Below are 13,048 nucleotides of genomic sequence, written 5' to 3' on the forward strand. Positions count from 1 at the left end.
GAATTGTGGTGCTGGAAAAGACTCTTGAGAGTCCCTTGGACAGCAAGGAGATCAAACCAGTCAATCCTAAAGGGAATCAACTCTGAAAATTCATTGGAAGGACTAATCCTGAAGCTGAAACTCTAATACGTTGACCACCTGATGTGAAGAGCCGACTCATTGGAAAGACCCTGATGCTGGGGAAGATGGAGGGCAGGAGAAAGGAGTGACAGAGGATAAGATGGTTGGAGGGCATCCATCCATGGACATGGATATGAGTTTGAGAAAACTCCAGGAGTTAGTGAAAGACAGGGAAACCTGGTGTGGTGCAATTTATGGGGGTGCAAAGAGCTGGACACAATTTAGTGACTGAACAACAGCAATACAGCTAGATAAGCAACAAAGATATAAATTATAGCCATTATCTTGTAATAACCTATAAAGGAGTATAATCTGCAAAAATGCTGAATCACTATGCTCCTCACCTGAAACTGACATTAATATTGTAGATTAACTATAACTTAAATGAAAAACAAAAGAAAAGCATAACAGAGCAAATGTAAAAATAAGGGGAGTGGGTTGTATGGCTCTCATCTGAGGCTCCTTTTGTCTGGTTGCGATAGCATTTGAGTTTCCAGCCCCTCTTCTTGGTTCTTCTGCTTTCTTTAATGTAGAGTGCTCTTTTCTTCACAGGTACGCAGACAGGAAGTACCAGTTCCTTTGAATATGAGATGTCTCAGGAAGGTTTCAGCGCTGCCTTCACCTCCGTAAGTGGCCTTTTGTTTAATTGGAGTTGAGGGGTGAGACAAAGCGGGAGAAGAGATGCAAAGGTTGGGGGCTATTCTCTGTGATGGGTACCTGTTGGGAGGTACATCTTTTTTTCTTTCTTTAAAGTTGAAGTATGGTTAATTTACAGTGATGTATTAATTTCTGGTGTACAGCAAAGTGATTCAGTTCTCTCTCTCTCTATATATATATATATTTATATTCTTTTTCATATTCTTTTCCATTATAGGCTATAATAAGATATTGAATACAGATCCCTGTGCTATACAGTAGGACCTTGTTTATCTGTTTTATATGTAGTGTGTATCTATAAATCCCAGTTTCCTAATTTATCCCTTCTCCCACTTTCCTCTTTGGTAATCACAAATTTGTTTTCTATGTCTGTGAGTCTGTTTCTGCTTTGGAAACAAGTTCAGCAGTACCATTTAAAAGCTAATTTATTTATGTTTGATTGTGCTGGGTCTTCACTGCTGCACACGGGCTTTCTCTAGTTGTGGCAAGTGGGGGCTACTCTCCAGTTACAGTGCACAGGCTTCTCATTGCAGTGGCTTCTCTTGTTGCAGAACATGAACTCTTAAGTGCACGGGCTTCAGTACTTGAGGTGCATGGGCTTAGTTGCTCTACAGTATGTGGGACTTTCCCAGACCAGGGATTGAACTTGTGTCCCCTACATTGGCAGGAGGATTCTTAACCACTGAACCACCAGGGAAGTCCCAGACACCTTTTCAAGTTAGTATTTTCATTTCTTTTGGATATTTACCCAGAAGTATGATTTCTGGGATCATACTAGTTTTAATTTAAAAATTTTGAGGAACCACCTTATTCTTTTCCATAGTGGCTATACCAATTACTTTTCCACCAACTGTGTATAAGGTTTCCTTTTTCTTCACATCCTCAGCAACACTTATTTCTTCTGTTTGTGATGACAGCCACTCCAACAGGTGTGAAGTGATAGCTCATTGTGATTTTGGTTTGCATTTCCTTGATGATTAGTGATGTTGAGCTTTTTTTTTCATGTATGCCTTGGCCATCTGTATGTCTTCTTTGGAAAAATGTCTTTTCAGATCTTCTGCCCATTTACAATTCAGGTTTTAAAACAAACTTTTGAGTTGTATGAGTTCTTTATGTATTTTGGGTACTAACCCAAATATGGATATATGATATATTATTTGAAAATATTTTCTCCTGCTCTATAAGTTACCTTTTAATTTTGTTGTTGGTTTCCTTTGCTATGCAGAAGCTTTTTAGTTAATGTAGTCTCACTGCTTATGTTTTTGGTGTTAAATTCAAACAATCATCGCCAAGACTGATGCCAAGGAGATTACTACCTATGTTTTCTTCGTGGAGTTGTATGGTTTCTGACCTTATGTTCAAGTCTTTTATCCATTTTGAATTGATCTTTATGAATAGTGTAAGACAGTGGTCCAGTTTCATTCTTTTGCATGTGGCTGCCTAATTTTCCCAAAACCATCTATTGAAGAGACTATCCTTTCCCCACTGTATATTATTCTCTCCTTTGTTGTAAATTCACTAAGTCGTGTCCAACTCTTTTGTGACCCCATGGACTTTAGCCTACCAGGCTTCTCTGTCCCTGGGGTTTCCCAGATAAGAATATTGGAGTGGATATCCATTTCTTTCTCTAGAGGATCTTCCCAACTCAGGGATTGAACCTAGTCTCCTGCATTGCAGGCAGACTCTTTACCATTGAGCTATCAGGGAAGCCCACAATACATAAGAACAACATATGTATGGGTTTATATACATACATATATAAGCAGCTCTCTATTCTGTTCCATTGACTTATGTGTCTATTTTTATGTTTTGATTACTATAGGTTTGCAATATAGTTTGAATCCAGGAAGTGTGATGTCTCTAACTTGTTCTTTTTCTCAAAATGCTTTGGTTATTTGGGATCTTTTGTGATCCCATACAAATTTTAGGATTGTTTGTTCTATTTCTGTGAAAAATGCCATTGGGATTTTGATGGCACTGAAGCTCTAGATTTCTTAATCTTATTCTACCTTCTTTCCCAGAATGGTCCCTTGCTGGGTGCTGTGGGGAGCTTTGATTGGGCTGGTGGAGCCTTTCTGCATACATCAAAGGATAAAATCACTTTCATCAATACAACCAGGGTAGATTCAGACATGAATGATGCTTACTTGGGTAAGTAGAGAGGGTAGAGTTACTCTAAGAAGGGGTCAGGATGTGGCATATTTCAACCAGTGTAGATGTCCTTGGATCTTTCACAGGCTCTTGGGATAGGTTTAAAGACAGAAATAACAAAACTTCATTTTAATTATGCTAATGAGGAGGAATGGGCTTCCCTGGTGACTCAGAGGTAAAGAATCTGTCTGCCAATGTAGGAGACTCAGGTTCAATCCCTGGGTTGGGAAGATCCCCTGGAGAAGGAAGCGGCAACCCGCTCCAGTATTCTTGCTTGGAGAATCCAATGGACAGAGGAGCCTGGTGGGCTACAGTTCATGGAGTCAAAAACAGTTGGATATGACTTAGTGACTAAACAATAACACCACTACCAACAACAACAAATGAAGAGGAATAGAGTGCCAGGTTCAATTACCCCAATCTCACAACCATGGGGCAGCCCCATTGCCCCTACTCATGGGACAGTCCTGTTGGTGGGGGCAGAGTCTCTGAGGGAAAGCACTTTCTCCTCTTAATTCATCATCTTCAGGTTATGCTGCCGAAGTCGCCTTGCGGAACCGGGTGCAAAGCCTGTTTCTGGGAGCGCCTCGATATCAGCACACTGGCCTGGTGGTGATATTCAGACAGAATGCAGGTGTTTGGGAGAAAAACGCTGAAATCAAAGGAAGCCAGGTGAGTGCCGAGTGTGTAGGGCATGGATATACCAACAGAAGTACCCCGGGGACTGAGGGCTTCCAGGATGGGCATCACTAGGTGCCAATGGGGCAGAGTTTTTTTTTTTATTAAACTTTTTATTTTGTATTGGAGTGTAGCTGATTATCAATGTTGCAATAGTTTCAGGTGGACAGCAAAGGGACTCAGATATATATATATAAGGTGTGGCAGAGTTTTGTAAAGCAGATTTCAGAGGGCTTTAAGCTAGAGAACAGTGGAACCAACTTTGGGACAAACTTGCATTTGAAAATATTGTGTCCTCACTTTTCTGATAATAGTAAATACCAACACTTGACCTGTCCAGAGCTCTCTACAAGTCTATCTGTACACAAAACTTGCATTTGACCAGTCCATAACCAGGATGGCTATGATGGTAAAGAATCTGCCTGCAATGCGGGAGACCTGAGTTCGATCCTTGGGGTCACAAAGAGTGGGACATGATTGAGTGATTAGCACTTTCACTTTTTCTAACAAGTAAACTATATTAGTTATTAAAATATTGAAATAATTCTACATCTGTCAATAAATAACTGCTTCGTTGAGACATCCTCCCCCCTCTCTCTCCCCACCCCCACTATGCACTCTGGTCCCCTCACCCAGTACTCTTTGAACTTTGCCATAATCTAGCAACTATGACGTCAGACACAACCTGACTCAGAAGACTTCTAGGACCCATTTCAGCTAAGCCTGTGGTTGCTGCCTGAGCAGTCCTAAGAGTTCAATATTTTGAATATCACCCCTGCAAAAACTGTTTTTAAGAAAGTGTTAGCAACTTGAATTCATCAATCTATAAAAAGAATACATCATGACCAAGTGTGGTTTATCCCAGGAACATAGGGCTTGTTCAACAATGTTGCAGAAATGGGCCAACTGATTCTAAAGTTCATATGAAAATGCAACAGACCTGCAGTAGCCAAAATAATCTTGAAAAAGAAGAATTAAGTTGGAGGAGTCACAGTTTCCAATTTGGAGCTTACTTTAAAGTTACAGTAATCAAGACAGGATGGTACAGCTAAGGACAGACTTTAGATCAATGGACTAGAACTGAGAGTCCAGAAATAAGCCCATATAACTATGGCCAGTTGATTTTCAACAAAGGTATCAAGTTCACTCACTAAGGAAAAAAAGATTTTCAACAAAGATGTTGGGTGAACTGGATATCCACATGCAAATGGATAAATTTGGATCCTTACCTCACAATATACAGAAATTAATTTAAAATGGATCAAAAACCTAAATGTAAAAATAAAAGCTATAAACCTCTTAGAGAGATTCTTAGGTGAATTTCTGTAACCTTAGATTTGGCAATGAGTTTTTGAACATTCCACCATAAACACAAGCAAATATAAAACAGGTAAGTTGGACTTCATTAAATTTAAAACCATTAAGCATCAAATTACACTGTAAAGGAAATGAAAAGAATGGGAGAAACTATTTACAAGTCATATATCTGATAAAGATCTGGTATTTAGAATATATAAAGAACTTTTACAATTCAACAATAAAAATACAACCTCATTTAAAAATGGCCAAAGAATTGAGATAGATATTTCTTCAGATAAGATATACAAATGGCCAATAAAAACATGAAAAGATATTTGACATTAGTAGTCATTAGGGAAATGTAAGTCAAAACCACAATAGAGATAGCACTAGAAAGGCTATTTCAAAGAAAAAAAACAAATGAAAAATAGCATATGTTGGTGAGAATGTCGAGAAATTGGAACCTTCATACTTTGCTGCTGGGAATGTAAAATAATACAGCTCTTATGGAACACAGTTTGGCAGTTAACCGTAGATTTACTATTGTTGTTGTTTAGTTGCTCAGTCATGCCTGACTCTTTTGTGACCCCCCATGGACTGTAGCCTGCCAGGTTCCTCTGTCCATGGTATTCTCAAGAATACTGGAGTGGGTTGCCATTTACTTCTCCAGGGGACCTTCCCGACCCAGGGATTGAATCTGTGTCTCCTGAAGCTCCTGCACTGGCAGGTGGGTTCTTTGCTATTAGCACCACCTGAGAAGCCCAGACCATGAAATACTTAGGTATAAATCTAATAAAATGTGTACAATATCTTTATACTGAAATGTACAAAACACTAATGAGAGAAATCAAAAGCCTAAATAAATGGAAAGATATACTGTGTTCATGGATTGGAAGACTCAATATTGCTAAGATGTTACTTCTCAAGTTGATCTATAGATGCAACACAGTGCCAATCAAAATTCTAATTTATTTGTAGAATTAATGAGCTGGTTCTAAGATTTATATGAAAAAATCAAAGAAAGCAAATATTTAAAACAGGTTTGAAAAAGATCTTAGGTGAATACTATTAAGTATTTAGTGGAAGATTTATGGACTACCTGAATTTTAAGACTTCCTAAGAAAGTTGCAGTAAGCAGAACAGTGTGGCAGGAATATCAGAGAAACAGAACAGGCCTCAAGTAAACTGACACATATATAGTCAATTGCTTGTCAATAAAGACACAAAGACAATTCAATGGAGAGTTCAATGGTGCTGAAACAATTGAACACCCATAGTAAGAAAACAAAACAAAACATTCTACACGTATCTTGTCAACTGATCCATGTTAAGATTGATTCAAAATAGATTATAGAGCTAAATGTAAAATCTAAAACTATTATACTTGTGAAAGAAAACATCAGGAGAAAATTTTTATGACCTTGCATTAGTCGAAGAATTCTTAGATATAACACTGAAAACATGGCCCATAAAGAAAAAAAAAGATAACTAAGAAAAGTTTTGCTCTATTTATTAAGAAAATGAACAGATAAGCTACAGATTGGAAGAAAATATTTGCAAATTTTCCTTCCTTTTTAAAAATGACATATTTGAAATAAAATAAAATTACATATCTGACAAAAGACTTATATCCAGAATACATAAAGGATTCTCAAAACTCAACAACAAGAAGTTAAATAATTCAATTAAAAAATAAGCATAATATTTGAACAGACACTTAATCAAAGAAGATATGTGAATGGCAAATAAGCACATGAAAGAATGTCCCATATCATTAAATCATCACAGAAATGCAAATTAAAACCATAGTGAGGTACAATTGCACACCTATTAGTATGATTAACACAAAAAAGAAATAAACTTGCAATATCAAGTACTGGCAAGGTTGTGTGGCAACTAAAACACCCATATATTGCTGTCAGAATGGAAAAATGGCATTGGAAAAATGACTACTTTGGAAAAGCTCATCAGTATCTTATAAAGTTCAATATGCAGTTGCCATAACACTCTTAGGTATTTATCCAGGAGAAATAAAAATAGACATTCACATGAAAACCTATGTATGAATGTTTCTAGTGGGTTTATTCATAAATGCCCCAAATTGGAATCAACCTGAATATCCCTCAACTGGGTAATGGATAAACAAACTGTGGTACGTCTGTACAATGGAATACTGGTCAGAAATAAATCAGAACAAATTAATGATACATGCAACAACATGGATGAATCCCAAATGCTTATTCTAGTTGAAAGAAGCCAGATCTGAAAAGCTACCTACTGTATAATTCCCTTTATATAACCTTCTGGAAAAGGCAAAACTCTAGGGACAGAAGACAGATCAGTGGTTACCAGGGGCTGATGACTGAGGAAAGAGGTTGATTACAGCAAAAGGGAATATTTTGGGGGTGAGGAAACTGTCCTGAATCTTGACCATCATGGTAATTACATGACTTTATGTGTTTGTCAAAACTCATGAAACTAATAAAAAGGTTGAATTTTATTATGTGGAAATTATACCCAATAAACTTGACCTAAAAGCAAAAAAAAAAAAAATCCTATTGACTTTATGATGAAGCTTAAATGCCTTTATTGAACTATGGGGGAGGAGGTGGGGGTGGGGTGGGGCGGGGTGGGGTGGGAGAGTTGGGCTTCCCCGATGGCTCAGCAGGAAGGAAGCCTCCTGCGTGCAAGAAACACAGGAGACATGGGTTTGATCCCTGAGTGGACAAGATCCCCTGGAGTAGGGCATAGCAACCCACTCCAGGATTCTTGCCTTGAGAAATCCAGGCAAGAATTTATTAAGATCTCCTGGGGAGTCCAGGCAAGAGTCTCCTCTGCATGGAGAGAGGAGCGTGGCAAGCTGCAATCCATAGGGTCACAAAGAGTCAGGCACAATTGAAGCAACTTAGCATGCATATGCACAGACTTATCAGGAGGCTTCCCTCAGAGGTGTGTGGGGCAGAAATCAGACAGTGGTGAGTCACTGTCTTGATGCCATATGCACTTTTCCTTGCTAGAACTTGCCCCACAAATGAGAAATTTCCATATACACCTCCCTTTTATCTGGTACAGTTCTCCCTTCCAAACTCCTGAACCGAAAGCCTTGAAGGCACCGTCTCTACTACCCAACCTCACACTCAGCAAAGAGCAACCCTTTGTTTGTTGAATGAATGAATGAATGAATGAATGACTAAACGGGTGATTTCTATGGATGAAGTCTACCCATTTACAGAGAACATATCTTGATATTTTTTGAACATATTTTAAAACTGTTTTAAAAGTTAAACATTATTTCTCAATATCATGCAAAAAAAATTCCTGTAGCAATAGTTATTTTTCATCCAAGCCAGTTGATTCCTTATTAGCCAGACTGCCAACTTTGATTTACCCCCTAAAGACTTCCAACATATTGAAAGGATATTCTGTATGGCCTTCTAGGCTTTTCTCCCCATTTTTTTTAATTAAAAAAATATTTATTTTATTTTTGGCTGCTCCGGGGCTTAGTTGCAGTGCGTGGGATATTTCATAGGAGCTTGAGGACTCTTTGTCACAGATGCAGGCTTCTCTCTAGCTGTGGTGTGCAGCCTCAGTAGTTATGGTACTTGGGCTTAGTTGTCCCACAACATGTGGGACCTTGGTTCCCCAACCGGGGATGGAACCTGCTTTCTCTGCATTGGAAGGTGGATTCTTAACCACTGGACTACCAGGGAAGCCCCTGTCTGTATTTTCAAATCCAACTTCTTTGCTACCTTAATCATCTCCCTGGAACATGGTTTAGGGTGAACCCTCACCACCGCCCATCAACTCTATAACAGGCTCTTCAGCTGGCAGTACCTTCAAACAAGGATTGATCACAAAACAGGGAGAGGATCTCATCCACTCCAAAGGGCTTGCCTCAGCAGGTTGATTTTACGTCCCAGGGAGAAAACCCCCCATGCCCTGTTTTAGGTGGAAAGAGGTATGTGATCTTGGCCTTATCTCTTTCAGATCGGCTCCTACTTTGGGGCCTCCCTCCGCTCCGTGGATGTCAACAGAGATGGCAGCTCTGACCTGGTCCTCATTGGGGCCCCCCATTTTTATGAGCAGATGCGAGGGGGCCAGGTGTCCGTGTGCCCCTTTCCCCGGGGGGTGAGTAGCTGATGAGACCCAGGCTGGGTGGGGTCTGGCTGTGGGATGGATGGGTCACCTGGGGTGGGACCTGACACTATTTTTGTTCTGCAGAGAGCTAAGTGGCAGTGTGATGCTGTCCTGCGAGGGGAGCCGGGCCACCCCTGGAGCCGCTTTGGGGCAGCCCTGACAGCAATGGGGGATGTGAATGGGGACAGGCTGGTGGATGTGGCCATTGGGGCCCCGGGAGAGCAAGAGAACCGGGGTGCTGTCTACCTGTTCCACGGAACCTCAGAACTGCGCATCAACCCCTCCCACAGCCAGGTGAGGCCGGGTCATCGATTCCTTTCTAAATTGACATTCCCGCAGCTGCCAGGCCAGTTCTCCCAGAAGTCCTTTTCAGAACCTTCAAAAATAATACACATTTCACAGAAAAGATTCATTCTGACAACTAGAGGAGGTGCACAGGGCCAGCATCACTGCTGCCCCTTTCCAGGAGGGAAGATGAAGGCTCAGAGGTAATGAATGGTGAGCCGGAAGTGTTAGGATGTAGACCTTCCTCTCCTCTGAATCTCAGTCTTCGTAGGATGACCAATAGACCTGGTTTGCCCCACATCTGTCCTGGTTTGGGGCTTCCCTGTTGGCTCAATTGGTAAAGAATCTGCAATGCAGGAGACTGGGGTTCAAGCCCTGGCTTGGGAAGATCCCCTGGAGGAAGAAATGGCAACCCACTCTAGTATTCTTGCTTGGAGAATTCCAAGGACGGAGGAGCCTGGTGGGCTGCAGTCCGTGGGGTTGCACAGAGTCAGACACGACTGAGCAGCTAACAGCAGCTAACTAACCTCTTGATTTTAGCAGTGAGAGTCTCCCAACACAGGAAGCCCTGTGGCTGGTCGTTCTACCAGGACAGCGTGCTTCACAGGTGTGTGACCTGTGTGCAGCCATTCAGTGCGCCTCTCTCAAACGGGCGCTGTGCTTAGATTAACGCTCTGCTCCGGCCATCTTGAAATTCTTAACAACTTTTGAATAAGGAGTCCTACATTGTTTTCCCCCCATGGGGTCCTGCAAATTGTGCAGCTGATCCTGATGACTGGTCACTTAAAATGTTGATTGCCACAACTGGTTTCCTCCTGAAGAAGTGCCCTCTTTCCTGCCAGATGAAGCCCACCATCTAGAGGGACCACCACAGTCTGGCTTTCTCCCTTACAGCCCACTGAGGCCATCCAGTCTTCTGGTCTCTGACTTTTTTCCGGCATTTTTCCCCCCAAATTTTTCTTATGTCCTTTCTCTGTTTCTTCATCACTCCTGCCAAATCCCTCACAAGGTTCAACCCCACTAACATCACCTGAAGTTCTTAAAAAATGGGTGCCTGGGCCCTGCCAGTAGGGGTTCTGATTTAATTGGTCTGAGGTCAGGGCTCCAGGGGCTTCTCAGGTGGCACCAGCAGTAAAGAACCCATCTGCCAATGCAGGAGACAAGGGTTTGATCCCTGGATCGGGAAGATCTCTTGCAGGAGGGCATGGCAACCCACTCCAGTATTCTTGCTTGGAGTATCCCATGGACAGAAGAGCCTGGTGGGCTGCAGTCCATGGGGTGGGAAAAAGTCAGACACGACTGAAGCACATATGGACAGAGCCCCAGGCATCAGTAAAATTTTTCCATTTTATTAAGAAAAATTTTAATGTACAGTGAACATCCATGTATTTATAAGCTAAAATCTATGAATATTTTACTAGATTTGCTTTTTCACATCTCCATCCTTATATTCATCCTTTTCTACCTGTTCATCAGTTCATCACATTTTAAAATGTATTTCAAAGTAATTTGCAACACCAGTCCGACTTCACCCCTAAATACCTCACCATGTATATCTTTAACTAGAATTTAATATTTGCTTACCGTTAATTTTAAGATAAAATATATAGACAGAAAATGCACAGATCTTTGGCCAATGAATTTTGAAAAACATAACCCCAAATCCTGGGAATTCTCTGGTAGTCCAGCGGTTATGACTCAGTGCTTTCACTGCCATTGCCTGGGTTCAATCCCTGATTGGGAAACTAAGACCCTGAAAGCCGTGTGGTGTGACCAGACAACCAAAAACCAAACAAACAACCCCCAATAATTCTACAAAGATACATACCTGTAAAATTCCATGGACAGAGGAGCCTGGCAGGCTACGGTCCATGGGGTTGCAGAGTCAGACCCAACTGAGCAATTTCACTTACTGTACCGAACATCATTATCACTTTAGAAAGTTCCCACCTGTCCCCTCCCAGTCAATTTCTGACCCCACTCCATCCTAGAGGAAGCTACTGTTCCAATTATTTTCCACCATAGATCAGTTTTGCCCATTCTAGTGTATGGACTATTATGCTATGTCAGCCCTAGTATTTTTCACACACTCCTTTTAAAAAAATAATTTTACTTATTTATTTATGGCTGCACTGAATCTCCATTGCTTCTCCGGTTTTTCTCTAGCGGCCAGCAGGGGCTATTCTCTAGTTGCAATGCATGGGCTTCTCATTGCAGTGGTTTCTGTTGTTGAAGAATACAGGCTTCTAGGGCTCGAGGTGTTCAGTAGTCACACGTTCTTTAGTTACAGTTCAGCACTCCTCACATTCTTCCCTTTGTGTCATGGAACCTCTTTCCACAATTTTGTAAATATTATAGTTAAGCCTTTATCTCATTGGCATCTGTTGTTTCTTTGTGTAAATGGGATTTGAAGGCTCTGGTTTTACTTTATTTTTATTACAACACTTTGCATACTTGTATAAGTTAAAAGATGTAAAGTAAACAGCAAAAGCCCTAGCTCCTTCTGCCCTTTTATCTTTACCAGAACTTGCCCTGGAAAGGATAACAAGGGTAAGGGGAGGGTCCACACATTCACCCACCCTCACCCACACCCCTGTACAATCCATCCCCACCCATACTCACACCCACTCACACCCACACTTATACCCACCCACCCCCCCCAGACACCCACATCCACTCACACCCATACACACACTCCCACTCCACTCACATTCTCCTCTCCCACACCACAGACTTTGGAATTAAAAATAAATACAAAAAGGATCATGCAAGCTTGTTGTTCTACTGTTTGTAATGTTTAGTTGTTCTTTTTCTATGACTGGAACTGGGGATGGTCAGTATTTCAACAAGCAAATGTCTTATGGATCTCCCAACTACCATATTATATAATTTCAAAGCAAAGCTTCCTCCCAATAGGATAAAATAATTTTTTCTCAGAAAAAGTTGCAGTATAATTTATGTTCAGTAAACACACAAATCTCAAGTGTTGAATTTTCACATCTGTGAACTCGAGTAAGCACCACCCAGATGAAGATATAGCACATTTCCAGCATCCTGCACTTCCTCATTCTTCTTTCCAGTTGACAAATTCACTTAAAAAATGGCAGTAAAATATACATGACCTAAAACTCACCACCTTAACCATTTTTAAGAGTACACACTTCAGCGGCATTAAGTACATGACAAAGTCACTTTTAAAATTTCTTAATATATTTGGCTGTTATCCTTTCAGTTAGACTTTATTTTTGGGGGGGCTCCAAAATCACTGCAGATGGTGATTGCTGCCATGAAATTAAAAGATGCTTGCTCCTTGGAAGAAAAGCTATGATCAACTTAGACAGCATATTAAAAAGCAGAGACATTACTTTGCCAACAAAGGTCTGTATAGGCAAAGCTATGTTCTTTCCAGTAGTCATGCATGGATGTGAGAGTTGGACTATAAAGAAGGCTGAGCACCAAAGAATTGATGCTTTTGAACTGTGGTGTTGGAGAAGACTCTTGAGAGTCCCTTGGACTGCAAGGAAATTCAACCAGTCCATCCTAAAGGAAATCAGTTTTGAATATTCATTGGAAGGACTGATGCTGAAGCTGAAACTCCAATACTTTGGCCACCTGATGTGAAGAACTGACTCATTGGAAAAACCCCTGATGCTGGGAAAAATTGAAGGCAGGAGGAGAAGGAGAAGGGGACAACAGAGAATGAGATGGTTGGATGGCATTA

The 13,048-nt window shown here is 40.9% G+C and overlaps 1 protein-coding gene across 1 annotated transcript in view; it reads left to right on the plus strand.

The window, feature by feature from the left end:
* Nucleotides 1–13,048, plus strand: part of ITGAM (integrin subunit alpha M) — a 35,864-nt gene that overhangs the window by 11,472 nt on the left and 11,344 nt on the right. Inside the window, exons 10-14 of the mRNA XM_020893743.2 lie at nucleotides 673–746; nucleotides 2,799–2,928; nucleotides 3,458–3,600; nucleotides 8,893–9,033; nucleotides 9,127–9,336. Of these exons, the coding sequence (XP_020749402.2) occupies nucleotides 673–746; nucleotides 2,799–2,928; nucleotides 3,458–3,600; nucleotides 8,893–9,033; nucleotides 9,127–9,336 (698 nt within the window). The remainder of the gene's footprint in view (nucleotides 1–672; nucleotides 747–2,798; nucleotides 2,929–3,457; nucleotides 3,601–8,892; nucleotides 9,034–9,126; nucleotides 9,337–13,048) is intronic.

Source organism: Odocoileus virginianus, chromosome 33, assembly GCF_023699985.2.
Source record: "Odocoileus virginianus isolate 20LAN1187 ecotype Illinois chromosome 33, Ovbor_1.2, whole genome shotgun sequence".
In the NCBI taxonomy this organism is placed as follows: Eukaryota; Metazoa; Chordata; class Mammalia; order Artiodactyla; family Cervidae; genus Odocoileus; species Odocoileus virginianus.